General features: G+C 40.2%; 1 protein-coding gene across 15 annotated transcripts in view; it reads right to left on the bottom strand.

The window, feature by feature from the left end:
• LOC134225024 (chloride channel protein 2-like) overlaps positions 1 to 12,922 on the bottom strand; it is a 248,182-nt gene that overhangs the window by 38,838 nt on the left and 196,422 nt on the right. For all 15 annotated transcript variants that reach the window (XM_062704813.1, XM_062704818.1, XM_062704847.1 and 12 more), the window contains one exon: positions 10,543 to 10,650. In XM_062704813.1, coding sequence (XP_062560797.1) covers positions 10,543 to 10,650 — 108 coding nt within the window. The remainder of the gene's footprint in view (positions 1 to 10,542; positions 10,651 to 12,922) is intronic.

The raw sequence follows: 12,922 nt of genomic DNA, 5'->3' as shown, positions 1-12,922 counted from the left end.
GTTTTCACTGCCACAACAAAGTCGGAATAATCCGCCACAGAAAACTGGTAATTCACAACAATCCCAATCTCAGACACCAATGGTCTTATGTTGGAATTGTTTAAAACAGGGACATATTTGGAGATCATGCAGAGAACCGAAGCGTGTGTTCTGCTATGCATGTGGAAACATGGGTCGCACCACAAGAAATTGTGAAAACAACCACCCACAATTTAATTCGCAGCCTCCAACAAACTCGACAAACTAGATGCGAGGTGTTTCTCAGGGAATCCAAGCATCTCGCCATGCAAAATGATTCCCAAACCAGTAACTTTTACTGCAGGAGCCACCCCCACAATACTCCAAGTGAGGGTCAATCCTATTTCATGTCCTCATATTAAAGTTAATATTTTGGGAACAGAAATTGTAGCTCTACTGGATTCCGGAGCTGGAGTCAGTGTGATAAGTGAGCTAAATTTGATAGAGTCCCATGGTTTTAAGATCCTTAAGTCCAATGTAAAAGTTAGTACAGCGGATGACACTGTGCATACTTGCCTTGGATATGTAAATATACCGTTTACTCTCGGAGACGAAACTAGAGTCATTGCGACACTGGTAGTCCCTGAGATTAAAAAGCCTTTGATCCTAGGCATGGACTTTTGGAAAGCTTTCCAAATAAAACCCATGATAAATAACAAAAATAGCCTCAAAGAACTAGACCTAACGTGGTCATCAAATTTGACCGGCGAAACTATAATTAATCACTTGAAAGTTGAAAAGGATCTAATTCCTGTAGGGAAAGATCCCATTTCATTATCCATTCACTTTCCCGCTGAATCTGAGGGAAATGGTGAAATTTTCATTCAATCGCGTCCTGAGGAAGATGACTCACTGGACGTCCCAACACTAGATCTACCCAATGATCCGGAAAAGTTATAGATAACATTGAAACGGAACATGTTCTTTCTGCTTCAGAAAGACAGCGTCTTTTAGAGGTACTGAAGCAATTTGCTTATACCAGCGATAGACAGCTTGGTAGGACATCTCTTTTGGAACACCACATTGAACTGGTGGAAGGAGCAAACTTAAAGATCTGCCTATGTACAGATACGCTCCAAAGATATGGGATCAAATAGAAACCGAACTAGAAAGATGGAAAGAATTAGATGTCATAGAGGAATGCGTAGCCGAATACGCAAATCCATTGGTTCCTGTGAGAAAAGCGAATGGCAAGATCAGAGTATGTCTCGATTCTCGCCGTATCAATTTGATCACGAAAAAAGACGCTTATCCGATGAGAAATATGTCGGAAATTTTTCACCGTCTACAAAAAGCGAAATATTTTAGCGTCATAGACCTTAAGGACGCTTATTTTCAAATTCCCCTCAACGAAAGGTCCAGGAACTTCACAGCGTTCCGTACCCCAAAAGGTTTATATCGGTTTAAAGTTGTACCGTTTGGTTTAAAAAATGCGCCATTTACGATGAATCGTCTAATGAACCGCGCCATTGGGTTCGATTTAGAACCCAAAGTCTATACTTACCTGGACGACATAATAATAGCAACTGAAACTCTTGAAGAACATTTCAGATTGCTCGAGGAAGTTGCGAAGCGTTTGAGAAACGCTGGTTTAACGATTTCCGTTGAAAAGTAGATTTTGTCGAAAACAAGATAAATACCTTGGTTACTTGTTAACTGAGAATGGACTGACAATCGACAGTGCAAAACTCGAGCCAATTTTAAATTATCCGGCACCAAAAACAGTAAGGGAGGTTAGGAGGTTGTTAGGTTTAATGGGGTTCTACCAAAATTCATTCCCCGCTACAGTCACTTGACGTCACCAATAACGGATTTGTTAAAAAGGGCCGTAAATTTAAATGGTCAGATGAGGCGAATGAAGCTCTAACACAGCTGAAAGCAGTGCTAACTTGGGCCCCAGTGTGATCAAAACCGGACGCAACACAACCATTTATATTAGAAACAGACGCGTCACAACTAGCAGTTGGCGCAGCACTCCTACAAGAATTTGAGGAGGGCAGGCGCATTATCGGTTATTATAGTAAGAAATTATCTAGCACACAAAGAAAGTATTCCGCAACTGAAAAAGAATGTCTCGAGTACTGCTAGCAATTGAGAATTTCAGGCATTATGTAGAAGGCACCACCTTCAGAGTAATAACAGATGCCAAAAGCCTTACTTGGCTCTTCTCGATTTCCGCTGCAAACGCTAATTCGCGCTTGTTGCGCTGGGCACTTAAATTGCAGTCTTACGACTTTATACTGCAATACCGAAAAGGCAAAGATAATATTTTAGCTGATTGCCTTTCTAGAATAGAAACAATTAATGTAAGTGACCAGGATTACATAGATCTAAAGCAGGATATTATGAATAATCCAGTAAAACATACAGATTTAATGGTAGCAGGTGATAAAATTTATAAGTACACTGAAAAACCCGGCAGAATCAGTGACAAACGTTTCCAGTGGAAATATTTTCCACCAGAAACCGAACGCCCAGATATTATCCGCCAAGTACATGATTCTGCCCATCTTGGCTTTGATAAAACTTTAAACGCCCTGAAAGAAAAATACTTTTGGCCTAAAATGTCAGCAGACACTAAAGTTTACTGCAAATCTTGCATTCAATGTAAGAAATCAAAAGCAGTGAACATAAATACAGTACCACCGATGGGATCACAAAAGAAATTTTGTGACCATCCATGGCAGCTTATTACCTTAGATTATGTTGGACCATTTCCGTCCTCAGGGAAATCTAGAAATACATGTCTATTGGTTGTAACTGATGTATTCACGAAATTCGTCTTAATACAACCTTTCCGACAAGCAACGGCTTCAACACTTGTTCAATTTTTAGAACAATCTGTATTCCTGTTGTTTGGTGTTCCAGAAATGGTACTTACTGACAATGGAACACAATTTACGTCCAAAGAATTCGCGAGATTATTAGGTAATTATGGGGTCAAACACTGGCTAACACCTGCTTATCACCCACAGGTGAATAATACAGAGCGGGTTAATAGGGTAATTACGACTGCCATTAGGGCTACAATTAAGGGAAATCACAAAAACTGGTCAGACAATATCCAAGAGATAGCTAATGCAATTCGGACGACAGTACATGAATCCACAAAATACACGCCGTACTTTTTGACATTCGGTAGAAACCAAATTTCGAACGGATCAGAATACGAAGACATGAGAAATACCAATGCAGATAACTTTATGTTGACGAATCAAGAGAGAAGTAAATTATATGACGAAATCAGAAAATTTAGTTAAGGCTTATCAAAACAATCGAAATATTATAATTTACGTTCTAATAGCAGAGCTCCCAAATATCAGGTTGGCGAGAAAGTTTTAAAAAAGAATACCGTGCTCTCCGATAAGTCCAAAGATTATTGTGCTAAACTAGGACCAAAATATATAGAAGCGTACGTAAAACGCGTTCTTGGCGACAGCTACGAGCTAGTCGACGAAAAAGATAATATTTTAGGTATATTTCATGCAAATTTCCTTAAAAAGTTTTAGAAAAATTGTCCGACAATTTTAAAAATTTCGCATGAAAACAAGCCTACGACAGTTTTCTAAATTCCGCATGAGAAATCGTGAAAACTTCTGACAGTTTTCTAAATTCCGCATGAGAAATCGTGAAAATTATCTGACAGTTTTCAAAATTTTGCAGGAAAATCGTGAAATAGTAGTAAACTAAGAAAAGGTAGTCAAGAAAACATACGTTTTTCATTCATAAAAATGTAAGCTTTAGCAAGTAAATAATTAGCGAAAAGGCTTATAGAACTAAGTTAGTAGGTTTGTATCAAAACATTCACTTTTTGGCTAACCAGAACATCTTTCTTTTTCAAAGCTACTTATAAACTATGTTAGTTTTAATCTACGTTAGTCGACAGTTTATAAAATTACTCACCCGAGGACCGGATTGCTAATCCGTGAAGAAATTGCCCTTCTTCGGTCTTGGGTACATTCCCATACCGTCTTGTGGTTTGTTTACCACGGGAACAAATCGTCGAATCATTCGGACTTCGTTTTAAATTTTCGTCTTAGTACCTAAAACACATCGATAAGAATTAGGATTTGCTAGCGAAAAGTAAAAACATGTTAATTAGAACGAATACTTATCTGTTTTCCGTCCCGGCGAATTCGGTCCTAAGTCGTTCCGCGGTGACAACCCTGGCGGTTGATTAGTAGAGGCACTGTTGATATTTGGAAGCGGTGCTTCGAAGTCGACGGTGTCACGAAACCGTATTTCGGATCGGGTACATTTCGTGGAGACGTTCCGTAGTGATAGCTCTGGCTGTATAGAGGCACTATTGTCGGCGGAAATGGTGCTTCGGAGTAAACGATGTCACTAACTCCTACTACGAATCAGGTGATACTGATTAGCAGCCAGTTACGAGTACGTAAATAATCGTAAGGTTAACACATCTGCGTGTAACACACCCGCGCCCGGAGGAAGAACATTCTTCGTTATCGATGGCAGACGCATCGTCGCGTTTTCGTAGCAACCGCGTGTAATCTTTCGTTTTTTTTTTTTTTTTTTTGAGGTTTTTCTTTCCATTTAGTTTTTCCCGACGGAGGTCGGTTGTCGAAGGAATCCCACGATGAATATGCTGAAAATAAAGAAAAGGCTATTAAAAACTAGAGATAAAGTAATAATTACCGAATACTCCCCCGGTTTATAGCTATTTGTTAGGTCCCACGATGTCCTCCAGCAGCTTTTCCGACACTTTTTTCTCGAATATCAACAGGAAACTCATTCACTCTTTTTTCTACTATTGCTGTTTTTACTTTAAACGTCAACAGTTAGTGCGATGTTTTTTTGCAGACGTCATCCGCGAGATGACAGTGCGATGTTTTCGCGCATGACAGTTGACGTGATGACACGTCAATGACTTGCAAGCAAGTTGATGATGCTGTCAGTATTGATTGCATGAGAATAGAGTTGCGCGCTATTTTTTTTGGATTCTACACTGGTCGAAAAAAGGTTTTCGATGTGGAGTTCAAAGTTTAGTTTTTTGGTGATTATTTAGTTGCAGGGTCAGACAGAAGTTCTGATGAAATTAGATAATCTATTTTCGTTTAGTACTGGCTGTAGAGGTGTCAAACAAGTTTTGATAATACAGTCAGTCAGGTTATTTGCTCAATCAGCGGTCGTGACGGACAGGTTCCGTTGAGTTGATTGTGCGTTTTCGTTCAATTAGCGTGCAATTTATTCAAAACAATCAAAGGTAAACTTGAGTTTAAGGCTGCCTCACACCTCGGGAAAATTTTCCAGCGGATTTTGAGCCCCGTGTATTTTAAATGGGGCCGGGATTTTGATTTTCCGTGTCCAAATTCCGAAAACATCGCATATGCAAAAATGCATGGGGAAAAAATCCGCGAACCAAATTCCCGAGGTGTGAGGCTACCTTTAGTATTGATCCAACTGCAGGAGGGAATTCTTTTATAACGGTGCGTGACCAGCATGTGGGTTATGAAAATTTGATCAGTTCTCTGATCAAATTTTCATAAAATACGGTGGTGTGATGTAACGTTTTACGTTTTTTACCGTTTTGAATTACGTAAATATTCGAAGCTTCAGACGTTTTTATTTTTTTAAGCAAAATCAAGTGTAAATAAATTTTTGAAGTTAATTTTTATTATTGTTATTGAGTTTAATGGTTTTTACGTGTCGTCTGTTTTAGTTGAATTTAATATTTGTAGCTTTTGACGTTTTTTTCTTTTTAAGTAAAATAATGTTCAAATTCAAATTAAATTCGATACGTGTCAACGAGAAAGCAATTCGTCGACATGGTTTGTGTCTCGACTAAATGTTGTGATGTTTGAGTACTATGACGACAGCCATATTCAATATGGCAACGATACTTTGTAATGTTCTATGTAGTAAAGTTAGCTCGATGTCTCCGAAGGCGCGAACTCTATGTCGCCATTTGAAATTTAAATTGGCGCAATTGCTAAATAATGAGTTAATTGTTGTAGAAGGTTTCTTGTTCAAGAACAAACTCAAACTCGGTCATTTCTGCTTCCATAACGGCTGGCATTTAGAAGTTTTGCGAGTTTTAAGAATTTGTATTACAGAGTTTGAGTAAAGTTCAGTTTGTCGAGGTATTTAAAGTGATTGGAGTGATCTTGTACGTGATTGTAATTAGATTTTTTGTTCGTTTTTTTAGATTTAATTCTGTTGTCGGTGTAGCCGACTTTCGCAAATTCTATTTTCAAAGTGTAGTGTACTAAAAAAGGTAAATTTGTTGTTGAACTACTCGTTATCTGTTAAATGTTAATTTATGTTTCGCGTTGGACTTCCAGCGCGTGGCGCTTTTTTGGTACCGGCTGGAATTTTCGAGGTCGACCCGGAGTCGGCGAAAAGGGTTTTGCGGCATTTCCGCCGTTTGATTGTTGAAGGAGTTTTGTGGAGTCCGTGCGCTCATCAAGGCCCGCCCTTCGGGGTAGCGAAACGAAGTGTGGTGAAGTTTCGTAAGAATAGTGAAGCGAAAAGTGAACCGTCGATCGCCAATTAATCGACGGTGGTCCGAACCCTACGGACCGTTCAGAGAGCTCGGCGCGTGGAATACGTCGCCAATTGCGTACCACGGTGCCGGATTGGAACCGAAGGCAGGGGTTCATTTCATCACGGGCGGTCATAGCCGTAAAAAGCGAAGCCGTGCGGAGGTACGTTGGCCCTTGTCCGGAGGGAAGATCAACCCGGAAGCGCGACATCTGTCGACGCAGCTCTCTCGAGAAAATCGAGGCCTTCCGTCCAGCCGCCACCCACTTCGCAACTTTAATTCAGCCATACTAGCACGGGCTCATCAGCTGCGCGCCATCCTGCAGCTAGGCGATTCTTCTGTCGCCGCCATCGTCAAGGACAGCATCGCCGCCATCGCCACGAACAGGTTCGACGCCATCGTTCCGAACTGGTTCGCCGCCATCGCGCCGGCGAAACCCAGCAAGTCGACGGAGAAAAAAACCTGCGCAGGTATGTGACTAGTGTGTAGACATGGCCATGATCTAGATAAACGTTTCCATTTCCGTACCAACCCCAAATGTGTTCAACCCGAAACAAATAAATCCTACGAATGTTTGAGTAAGAAGATCGAGTAGTTCCGTTTTTAGTTCCCTTTAGTTGAAGCAACCGCTGAAAGATCGCTCCGTTTGCTTTCCGTTCCGTTCCGTCATCTACTTCGGTTCTTCACCTCGCATAATTTCTGTCGGGATTTGTTGGCGGGTTTGAAGAGTTTGAGAGTTTGAATAACGTAACTTGGGAGGTGGCCAAGTTGGGGAAAACACTTGGCGCAAAGCGTAATTTTAGGTTTCAGCCAGCGACCGTTCGAGTATCCCCTGAGGAGAGAAGTCGAGAAATAGTCGGGCAAAACAACTCGACCGGTGGTCTTCCGTATCCCGGAAGTGGCGCATAAGCCACCGGTTATTAATAAACCTCGAGCTGAAGCTACGAACGGTGACATTATGTACCAGAAAAATCCATACCAAACCGTTAATGCTAGACTAAACAATAGACTAGGAACAAATACCGTATTTTTCCGCTGATGAAGACACCATCCCCGTGTCGAAACGTCGGATAAATATACATCTTGTTTCAATAATTCAAGACTGCGTAGCCGTCCTTAAAATCGAAATAAAAATATACAGTCGATTTCTCAATAGTTCATTAGCAAGAAGTTATTTTTGGTGGCCAAACATCGATAAGGATATAGAAGTGATGTGAATTATGTATCCAGTGCAGACCAGACACAGCAAAAGTCCCTATTTCACCATGGAAACTGTGTTCGCGTTCATTTGAGCGAGTGCAACTGCACATCGATCATTTATTTTTGAAAAATACGATTTGTAAGGAAAGAGAGACATGGCACTTAATTTCTGCGCCATACAGCCCATGTTCAAATGGTGCAGCTAAAAACGCAGTCAAGGCATTCAAGAAGTCTTTTAAGTAGATGCTTGTGGATAGCTCCTCCCGTGGTAAGTCGCTTATTACACTGATGAATAATTATCTTCAAATGTATCGAACTACGCCGCATTGTACTACCAACGAAACAAATTTCAAATTCAAATTAATGTTCGGGCGTGAGATGAGGACAAGATTTGATTCCCTGTGGAAGGATAGTGTTGTGAGGCATATTGGAAGTTAAACGATGATAAAAAGAGCATTTTTTTCTCTGTGAACGATATAGTATATGTGAGAGACTATCGACATCCTGACACACAACGTTGGATTAAAGCAAAGATTGTTCGAAGAAAAGGTGTGAATGATGCAACAGAACTGGGTACGTTCATACGGAGGACTCATCAGCTGCTACAATACAACTATGACGATTATGAAGCCGATGATTTTGATAGACGCGAAATTGTCGATAGAGATCAAGATCAAGTAGTTGTTCCTGATGATGAATAAGTGTGGGCAGAGGATGATAATTTCGAAGATTCAGTTCCAGCTCTACCACAACGAGGTCACTATCGTGAAAATGGAACATATGTCACCAGAAGCAATAGAATGGTGCGCATTCCAAACCGGAAGTAGCTTGCGGGGAAGATGTGATGTCGCGTGTTCCACAACCGTGGTTACCGTAGTAGGACAAGAACTACTGTTGTATAGCAACTTCATAGTTACATTAATTGTTGATTCCAAATAAAGATTCATTCCGTCAATCAAGTTGGACGTACTTTTATTTAGTCCGATACAGAATAACGAGCAAAGGCGCACTCAAAACACGCTCGATCGCGCACTAATTGATTCACTGTCCGACCGTACTGATTGGTTTACTTATTCACCGCACTGATTTGTTTATTTTTCGACCGCACAAAACAGAGGTAATCACCCGGATCTCGCGAAAATTATGCGTTGGTTACAAATCATGTTTGATCCATATGAGGCGAAATTTTTGTTTTCCGTACCGAACTCCTTTGAATTCCGACAATGTGAGAACATGGGAGTCAAAACCTTGGAAAAGATTCCCGAAGTTTAAAGTCACCTTTATTCTATATCTCATTTGCAAGTAGCTCATATCGTGGTTAGGTGGATTCGGATTTATCGTTTCGATCATTGGAAACTTCTAAAATTGGTCATTCCAAAAACTTACAATTTGCGTTGCTTGTAACATGAAAGAACCCTCCTTCAATCATCCTAAAGTGTTTGGGAAAATACGACTCAATTCGAAAGTTCATGAAAAAAAAATCAAAAACAGTCACAATAAAGGTGTTCTGGTAATATTGCCCCGGATTTGACCATGATCGGCCATACCTACACACTTAATTTTTTTTTACCGGGATCTCAGCAATTTGTTCAACTACTACCGAGATTCGCACAGCCAAGCCCCTGTAAAATGTTTTTCGCTGAGATATCTGTCAAAGTTGCTGAAAATCAGCAAATTATGTGCCGAAACCCAACTAACAAACCTCGTTTTTGACGGGATATCGGTTTTTATTTTGCTGGGCACACGGCTGTGCGGATTTTGCCGAGCTGCAGAAATAAAAACTGAGTGTGTACATTCTATAACCAAGGGTAATTGTTTTTTTTTTATATTTTTTTTTCTCACGAAAATGTGCTAAGACCATTTTACAGATAATGAAAAGGGTGTGCAGTCAATACTCCTGTAGATGTTCTGGATTCTCCAAATCATCCTGGACTTAAGGCTCAGTATGAAATCGATGCCGACATTATTTATGAACATTGAACAGTCGAGCAATTCTCATTGTGTAAATTATCTTGGAATGGTGCTGGTTCAAGAACCAGTTCCAGAAATTGCTAGTGATGGACAAAATTTATTTGTGGAAGAAGTCGTTTGTTCAACACCATAAAATCTTTAAAAAATTCACGATGTAGTCAACAGGATTTATAGAATGTATAAAATGAAATTCGGTAATCCTTGACAAATCATCCAAAATATTCGCTGGTAGAGGGCAAAAATATTCAGTATAGTGTTTTTTCTTCGAAACTTCGTCCGAAACTATTTAGCATTTCATGAGAAATGGTGGGCCCTTGCTTGGAACGAACCGGTCATATGAAGGTTCCGGGTTGGTTTGAAGCCATTTTCTTGAATCTTCGTTATGGTAGACCAAAACTAAACAGTGTTGAAATCCATTCGTTTAACATCTCAAACTCTCCAGAATTGCGTAAGAAATAAAGTAAGGTCCATAGCACTTGTTCGGTGTCATCGGATGATCGATTGATAGTATAGTGCTTGACTAACATTCTTTAATTGCGATATGTCACATTGGGATCGCATGCACATTGCAATTATTTTTATACTAGTATTGTATCGCATGTCTAGATTTAAATTTTTAAATTATACAATTTCGTGCAGTGTAATGCAGTACAAGTTCTTACATGTCTCTTAAACTTGCGGAACCAATCTTCTGATTATATTGAATTTTCTATTAGATAGAGAAGAATAACTACACTCAATGTACCTCACTCGACGCTATCGCTAGGAATGTTGTTAATAGACCTGAACCAATATTTCCTATCGTGGGTACTAGAGGAGTGTAATATCTAAGATCATTTGCTTATAATTACCTTGTTTCTTGCTTTATCGTCTTTTTTTCTTCTTCGTTCAAGAAGTCTGAGTCTTCGCGCTTCATCTTTGGCGTATTCTCCTAGGTCTTTGGTATAACGGCCATACATCTGTGGGTAATTGAAATAAAAAGCGTTATTAAAAAATTGACAAGTACAAAGTACGCGTTGCATGCAAAGCTTTACAGGTCATGCACAGTTAGATTAAGAAACATACAAAAAATCATGCAAATCATGCATTAAATAAAAAAAAATACAATTACATTTACCTAATTGCTTCATATCGCCGCGAGAACAAACCAAACATTCCACCCTCCATCTGGCAACACTGTTGCCGCGAAGGCAGCCAGAGTGTCGGAAGACGCGCCGATGTCGTTGGTCGACGTTGATCATTAGCGTAGAATGCAAAACAACGTCATCACGTGCACGCCAGCAGCCGTCCATTGCTATTATTTCGAGCGTCCCAGACAATTACCCCCGTAGCAAAGTATAGACTTGCAATAAAGTTCGGCTAATGATAGTCAACGACTGAGTGTGGCAAGATCCAGATTTAGAAACGATTATCCCTTTGCCAATCCCTTTGGGAATATGAGATAAATGTGCGATGCGACGTGACCGACTTGGGCGGAGAGCGTCGGAGGGACGCGACCAAGCTGCCACACCTGGATGTCCGCTGGTGGAGATTTATAATTGGGAGTGATCAAAATAAACAACCGGCCTATGATCTATTAGGACGGATGAGCGTTGCAGTTGTACTACACGGTCGTTGATTGCTTTCTGGTGGAAATGAAACAGCGTACGGGATTTCCGATTTCAACTTAGACATATGGAAGAAACTACACGAGATGCGAAGGGAGATTGATGGGTCATTAAGATTCGACTTGAAGTATGACCAAAAATACCGGGGAAGGACGTTTGGTGATTCAAAATGTCGAAGTCAATGAACTTAACTAGAAACGTAATTAATACATCAATTTTTGGCTTTCTGGTGAAGAATCGATGCACGGAGAACACGTTTACTCATTAATGGGTACTTTTTCTTTGCTATCTCTGTCTCTCTGCTGAAAATTTACCCATTTTGGGAGAATAAGTGGATCTACTCATTTAAATGAGTACATCCACTTATTCTTCCAAAATGGGTGAATTTTTTAGCAGAAGGAAAGAGATAGCAAAGAAAAAGTACCCATTAAAGAGTAAACGATTTTTACCAGGTGTTACAAAGTTATGAATCGTTTTTCGCATGTTGCTTTCTTTTGCGATGAAATGAGAATATGTTAAGTGAGATGGAAATGGGAACAGTTTCTTTATATGCATTAAAAAGATAGACTGATTTTAGCACTATGCTTGCTAAGGTGTTCATATTTATTGGTAAAAGTCACGCGGGTGTGGTCCTTGATTTCATTCAAAAATCACAAAAGCATATAAATTATTATTCATTGCCATGCCCATCTTCACCGTAACTTGGGAGGGGCAGAAGTGTTGATGTAGCACTTACTTAATGAGAGGCCCCCAACTCAGCGACACTCTGATAAGTACCACGTAGTTGAATATTGGGGATGGTATTCGTTGGGTCAGGATTTGCCTATAGCTGACAATGTGACCATTACACCGTAACACACCACGCAAAGGTGTCTACCCAGCGTTACGGGTAATAGGATTTGATCTCCAACCATAATGTGCACAATTCGAGAGTTCTGGTCACGTCCATACGGAAGGAATTGATGATGCAATCACTCGCTCACTGCAAGCCGAGAACACCTCTGCACTTGCCACGAGTTCATGCGGAATTTCATTGGAATCTGGGGGTTAGGTTCTATGGGAGAGGTTCGTCTTGGTTAACATGTTGCTAATGTGATAGTAATAAAAGGGTGGGTGAGTATGTTCTAATTGGATACCGAAACAAGCTTTTTCGCTCATTTCGAATTCTAACAGTTACCTACTAAAACTATGCAAGTTCCAGTTCTTGCGATTGCTAGAACATGAACAATATGTGGAAAGATACAAAGTAGGAGGAATGGAACATATCCCATCTTATGACATGTCAAACTTCATGATTTTGCAAAACATGTACGCTGGAGTACATTTCGACGATTTTCAATCAACTTGGCCTTCCTTCGGGCACATCCGGGGCCTTATTTCCTTAAGGAAGTGGCCACTCCTTGTTCAATCTTGGAACCCATCTTGCGACATGTCAAACTTCATGATATTGCAAAACAAGTACACTGGAGTAGATTTCAACGATTTTCAACCTTTTTTTTTTTTTTTGGGAAGTGGCTATTTTTCGTTCAATCTTGAAACCCATCTTGCGACAAGTCAAACTTTATGATTTTGCAAAACATGTACACTGGAGGCGATTCTTCAATCGACTTGGCCACCCGCCAGG

The sequence above is a fragment of the Armigeres subalbatus genome, chromosome 1 (genome assembly GCF_024139115.2).
Source record: "Armigeres subalbatus isolate Guangzhou_Male chromosome 1, GZ_Asu_2, whole genome shotgun sequence".
Lineage (NCBI taxonomy): Eukaryota > Metazoa > Arthropoda > Insecta > Diptera > Culicidae > Armigeres > Armigeres subalbatus.
Note: the sequence above shows the minus strand (reverse complement) of the source record. Positions and strands in the feature narration are given on the sequence as shown.